Raw genomic sequence first — 6,668 nt, 5'->3', positions numbered from 1 at the left:
CAGTCACTTAGGCAGAAGAAGCGCCTTGACTGAATGCACCAAAGGAAATGGGGAGTTCTATTGAGTTGGTTCAAAGTTGTACTAGAACAGACCTCATTTTCATGTAAACAGGGAGGTGTCCCCACCCACTGTGAAAAATTACGGCACTTAATTTCACCTTCACTGTTTCTTTTACTGTCTCATCTTTAAAACTGCTGAACAAGTTGAGCTTGGGGAAGACTCAGTTACTTTGATGTGCGTTGGCAGTATCAAGACCAGCTTCTTGTATGATAAGCTGCAAGGGGCCTGGCACATGTCACTTTATTGTAAGACCACTCCCTCCCCCCCCCCCCCCCCCCCCCCCCCCCCCGCAGACACACATGCACAGAGACCCTGTTTTTTACAAACCTTCCTTACTACTTACTTGTGTGCTCTGACGACTGCTTGCGCTGGAGAAGGCTGCCTTTGCAGGGATGGGGCCCATTGCCCTGCTCCCTGTTGGCCTGCCACATCTCTGCCCAAGCATTTGGGGTGTTTGTTGTAACCTTGCTCCTCGTATTATAGCCAGGTTCTGATGTCAAGTGCCCTTCTGTGTCCAGACCACGCAGATAAGAGCAGCTCACAGCGCTGACCACCCTCACAGATGCGCTGGGCATCTCTACATGGGTTACACTCACACTGTTAAGGACGGCGTTACCCAGCGATACACCATTAGATACTTTTTTCCGAGCATGGGCGGGAAGCCCAGTGTTCTCATGTGACTCTAGAGGCTGAGGCAATGGACATGTGTCTTTTCCTTAATCCAGCCCTGGAGACCAGCCCCACCCCAGGAGCTCAGAGCACAGCCAAGCACCCTTCAGTTTCAGGCTCCAGATCTGGGAGGATCAGCCTTGCATTACTAGCTCTGAGGACTGCGATGCTGGAGACTTTATCGACTGGGTCCTTTATCAGCCCACAAGCTACCACTGGTACTAAGACCTGCCCCCGGAGCTGGGGGGTGAAGATTGCAGCCAGGCTAAGCTGGACTGCCACCTGAGTTGCCAGGCCTCCTGCCAGACAGGGCTGCAGATGCGATGCTTGCAGAGCGTGTTAGCTGTGACGGTAGTGCTCCTCTCTCTCTTTCCATCTGCTAAAACCAATTGGCAAAGGAGAGAAAGAATTTAGCACTGCACAGAGTCTGGCTATCCAGAAAGGCAAGAAGGGAAAAAACAGATATAAATAAAGGGTCATCAGTAATCATGCTTTTAATAACTTGTAAATATTTTTTTTTTATTCCAGGCAACTAAGATGTACATTTGTTGTGTATATCTGACATCTGAAAAAAACAACCCACCCTATGAGTCCACAATCTGTTCCATTTAATCTTTTTTCTAAAGCACATAAATTAAAGTATCAGTCACCCCAATATACAACAGTTTGATGAAGGAAAAGGTCTTGTTCTGTTTTTACAGTTCAGTGTCATCTTTTCATCTGAAGCATTAGCTAGAGTTTTAGCTAGATAACTGTCTTACAACAAATAGAAAAACTCAGAACATAGGCTGTCCAGAAAAATTCAAGAAATTTCCACTCCCTGCTTTCAAACTCCACTTCCTAATAAAGCATCAGAGTAACATTTTCATTTCCTGCTGGAAAACTAAAGACCCCAAAAACTTTTCAAACACACCTGGGAAACACTGTTTGGACCACAGAGCTTATTAAACTTAAAACATTAACAGTGCAATGATTTCCCCTTCTACAACTTCAATGCAGAACCTGAATTCACATTGGGATGAACAAGGACAGAGAGCACCAGGCTACAAGTAGCCTTTGGTGCCTGGGGCTGCTACATACCCTCCCACACTTGGTTAAGCTACCCAATAAATGCTCTCAGCTTTGAGAGCACCTGCAGACTCGGGGACCTCAGGCCGCTCAGAAGTTTGGGCTGAGGCCTTTTCAGCACCCCCTTGCTGAACTCAGCTCAACCCTGCCTTGCACAGCTGGGATTTGAATCTGGATGGGAAGATGCTGAGGACCCTCCTCTCACACTGGTGCTGGGGCTCAGCGCTTGGCGCAGTTCAGCCGCATAGCTCTGGCCACCACCTAATATTATTCCCACTGAAACTGGGGACAGAATTCTTGCTGATCTTAGTAGGTGCAGGACCACTCAACGAGGAATACAGCACGGGCCTTGATGGAGCGGAGTTGCTTTTACCTTCTTCCCATTACGGGGTACATGGCCATCACGTACCTGGGGCTGTTCCTCATCAGGCTGCTTGGGAGCTGGTGGGAGCAGCCTGTGCTGTAGCCCAAGGTAGGGCTACACGTATGGGAAAATGGGAGGCAGGCTAAAACAGCTCATCTGGCTGATGTCTTCATCCATTCCCTAGCACTGAACAAAAAACCTCTGATCTAGGGGAAAAGAGAACTTAAAGATGAAGGAACACAAAAATAAAGCAAAAACGTGACCTTTACTGCTTTTTCATCTCCCACTGCTTTGACTACAGAACCTGATCTATAAGTGCAGCTAACTCCAGAGACAAAAGTACTCTTTCACAGTCTTGTGTGTGTGCAGCACTAGAACAAAGTCACAATTATAGGTGCAAAGGAACGTTACACTCCTCAGAAACCTACTCTGTGCACTCACCAACAGCTTGAATTTGCTGATAAAGTTAAGCAAAGAGGTTCATTCTTCTTGAGCACAAACAAAAACCTGTCAAATCAGCTTCTATTACAGAGATTCTAAACTGACATAAATAATTATAGTCTTGTTTAAAAATAATATATTATTCTAGATTTTTGGTTTTTTAGTTTTCATGTAAAACCCCTATACTCTTGACATCTAGGAAAAAAAATAAAAACCAGGCACTTGCTGTGCCTTCTCAAGCACTACTGTGGCGTTTAAGGGACACAGAGGAACTTAACAAATTATATTAATGCCTACAGTGGAAAATGAGAGGAGTTCTTCATGCCGTTGGCTTTTTCAAGTCTCGGATTTGCTTAATCAGGTAGTTCTTCTCATCAGTGAATTGTTCGTCATCTGTCCTCTCTTTCTGGAAATTGCTCAGAAACTCAATTAGCTTGGGTTGGTTTTTCAACAGGATCTCCACAATAGGCTGTGTTTTGTTTGGACTGGCCACAAAAACCTAACATGCAAAGAAAACCAGACATGGGGAGGGGGGGAAGAGAGAGAGAGAGAGAGAGGGAGAGAGAGAGAGAGAGAGAGAATGGAACGTCAGTCACAACATCCCCTTAAGTTATTTTCTGACAAGTCAGCTGCAGTCTGGCAGGCTGATACTCTGCTGCTACACACCTTGTCCCAAGGCAGAGAGAGACGAGTTACAAACATGTTGGTTCAACAGCAAATTGAGGCAAAGCTACGCCTATGTGTGTGGTATCACTTCCCTTTAATTTTGTTCTTTGTTGATAAAAGTCTTTGATTGTAAACCCAGCTGTTGAGAGCAAGCTATCATTCTCAGCCTCTTCCATGTGCAAGACTTAAATACACAGAAATTATCAGGAGAATGGAAAAGCTTTGTGTCAGTACTGATATCATTTCCATACTAAACCAGGCCTAAAATTAGACTTGCCAGCTTTGTTCTGGTTTGGAAAAATATGTCAGAGTCTCCACTTCCCTCTGCCTAATCCATCCATGGGAGTATGGAAATTTCCAGCAGCAGGAGCACCATGGTGTGCCCAGCATCTTTGCTGCCTTTGCCAAGCAGAGGAGGGTGGCAGCGCAGGGAGGTGACGTGAAACTGATACTCATCTGGCACAGCCAGCCCAGCACTGTGGGCTTACTGGTCTCAAATAGTATTTTTTAAAGATAAAACTAGCCAAGCTCCAGTTTTTCCTCCTATGATGCCTAAAGCTGCAGAGTTTTCCATCTCTGAACATGACCCCTGACACTGCAACACTGTTTCTTTAACATTTTCTCTACCCTATGTGCTGGCTGACAGGAAACTTATTAAGGCTGGTTGTAAAGGCCATTGGTGACAAGCTCTTCCCAGGAACCAATGTAGGCTCTGTGGATGTCAGTCGGGAGGGGCAGATGGGACCGGGGGCTGGCAGTAGGAGCAGATGCACAGCACAACCCTGGCCAGCCCAGGAGGAGCTCCCACATCTGGCTCCAACCGAGGTTGCCATGGCTGGTCAACAAAACACCACCCCAGTGCTTGTGCAACGACATAAATAACTTGAGTTATTCTCTACCCAATGAGAAGAAATTAAGGATGGACAGAACTGGAAAACATCCAGTTTCCCTCCAAGCCTGTCCAAACCAGAACGAAAACAAACATCTGCTGACAGTACAGAATGGCATGTTGTCCAGCCGAGCACAGGCAGCACCACCACTCACCCAGCCCCAGAGCTGCTGGCTCCAGACCTGAGGCTCTCTTCTGCAGGTTCATTTATCCCTGCTGAGATCTGCCCACATGAAAACCTGGGCCACATCCAGCTGTGCATGGAGGCACTGTGTTACATGATGGGAACACACACACACACATAGTCCTGGAGGGCTGCGTTACAGCCCCTTGCCCCCAGGAACAACACCTGGTAAAGCCTGGGACAGGATTCAGACTGGACCCACCATTAGGCTTCACACTCACCAATCAGGGGATGTTACAAGTGGTGCGGAAAATGCCACATGTGGGGAATATATGGAAGGAATGGGGCTCAGCACACACCAACAGTGCCACACTAAGTACTTCTGCCCAGACAGGGAGGTAATACTATTTTTTTATTCCATAAAGGTGAGGCAAAGCATCTACTCAGACCCTTGCATCCTGATGCCGTAAGAGCCCTAATCCCTGCCTGTGCTTTTGTCTCCTCTGGATCCCTCCCCCCTCCAGCTGCTCCTAGGAGTACCTGCTTCAAGGTACTTTTCCTTCTGCTCTGGGGAAAGAGCTGCAGCCTCTGCCATGCTGGGTGAACACTCCCAGGGCCCAAGTCTTTTTAAAGTTTTCCTTGATCTAATGGCCAGGCCATGGTCCCTGTGACAGTATAATATCTACAGTTATTAACACTGTCTTTGCACAGGCTTCCACATCACCTTTCTCTGATTACCCTGAGCTATAATCTCAAATGATTTTTTTTTTATGCCTACTTGCCACATAAAACTTCTCAACAGTAGCATCAACAGCCCCAGCTCCCAAGGAACCCTTCAGAGAAGCCACTCTAAAATTAACAGCTTTCCTGCACAGTGTTTCAAGCACTTGAATTGCAACATCTTACCAGGGACGCATGTATCAGTGCGTCGGACAGCCAGCTCACAGCTCTCACTATACACGATGGACTGTCAATAGCTGATTGTTCTGCTGCTGCCTGCGGCATCTGAAAGCAATAACCCCTCCTTTGCAAACAACGATATGCTACTATTGATGGATTGGTTCCCCTTAGACTAGGAAATAAAGGATTTGGGGATGTAAATTACTAATGAACATACTTTACAGCTTTCTAGTCTGTGCCTTATCTAGGGAACACAAATCTTGAAAGCTTGTGGGTACAAATGTTTGGCTCTGGCTGAGGCTGTGGCAGTTTATGCTCTCAGCTCGAGCAGCCCCACGATGCAGCTCCCCATATGCTGACCTACAGCATGTCATCACATTGGTGGAGGCCAGATACTTCCAGGATTTAGACTGTGATAAGTCCCCAGTCATCAGAACAAGCTTCTTTTGAGAAAAGCATTATGCAAGCTTATGGAGAGGGATGAGCAAAGTAACCACTACAGACCTTTTTTAAAGGTTTTTGATTTTGGAGATCAGTCCCCCCTTTGTGACCAGAAGAAAACCATCACGTACGCTGGCAGGACCCAAATTTTCAGAAATAATCTGATTAAAATGCAAATGGAATCCTTTAAAGAAGGCCTGACCTTGAAGTGCTGAACACCTTCCTTCAATGAATATTAGGCACCCTTATAAAGATAGGTGAAGGCTGACTCTCAAAATGAAGAAATCTAAATCATTCTTCTTGTAAAAGCTATCTGGTCATCAAACAGAACTGGAAGGTTTTAGTGGCAAACCTAGTAAACACTAACATTTCGTATTGGCCTACAACTCGTATTACCATAGCAAATAATTAAAGAACTTGGTTTAATAGAAGACATCACATCCTGTTTATCTTCCTGCTCAATTATTTATAGATGATAATCTCCCCCTTGCAAAACCGTCAAATTGACATTCAAACAAAAATTATCCTGACTGCCAGTCTTGCTCAGTGTCAACAGGGACTCATAAAGACAGAATGTTAAAGGACCAGAAAATTCCTGAAATGTTATTCAATACTTCGGCTAAGCAAACAACATCAATTCTGCCAGTATCAACTAATCAGCTTCACAAAGCCCAGGATTAGGACCACCATGAGACTTTACTTTTAAAAGACACCCCCCCCCCCCCATTCAGAACTCCGTATTGTCATAGCCGACAAAATGCCATCTAGAACATTTCTACTAAAATTAAACTTAACTGAAGCTAAAACACTTCACAGAGAGCTTTATTTCATGTATGGTTTTATTATGAAAGGTTGCATGTTCTAGAGCACTTAATTCAGACAGATGAGAGAGAGAGACCCAAAATAAAGAGAGTACTCATATTAAAATTCCAACTGTAAAAATAGCTGTTTCAGCTCAGTTCCATTTTGTGGATATTTGAAAAAGGCCTGGAATTAAAATCAACTCTGAAGCTTCAGAAGTTGTCCAAAGCGTAACTGTTGCTCTC

General features: G+C 45.3%; 1 protein-coding gene across 10 annotated transcripts in view; it reads right to left on the bottom strand.

Moving 5' to 3' along the window:
* Positions 1-1,205: 1,205 nt before the first annotated feature.
* The window catches only part of CAB39L (calcium binding protein 39 like), a 68,033-nt gene continuing 62,570 nt past the window's right edge, over positions 1,206-6,668 (bottom strand). For all 10 annotated transcript variants that reach the window (XM_080375110.1, XM_080375105.1, XM_080375109.1 and 7 more), the window contains one exon: positions 1,206-3,101. In XM_080375110.1, the coding sequence (XP_080231236.1) occupies positions 2,922-3,101 (180 nt within the window). In that variant the 3' untranslated portion in view covers positions 1,206-2,921. The remainder of the gene's footprint in view (positions 3,102-6,668) is intronic.

The sequence above is a fragment of the Falco punctatus genome (assembly GCF_963210335.1).
Source record: "Falco punctatus genome assembly, chromosome: 2".
In the NCBI taxonomy this organism is placed as follows: Eukaryota; Metazoa; Chordata; class Aves; order Falconiformes; family Falconidae; genus Falco; species Falco punctatus.
Note: the sequence above shows the minus strand (reverse complement) of the source record. Positions and strands in the feature narration are given on the sequence as shown.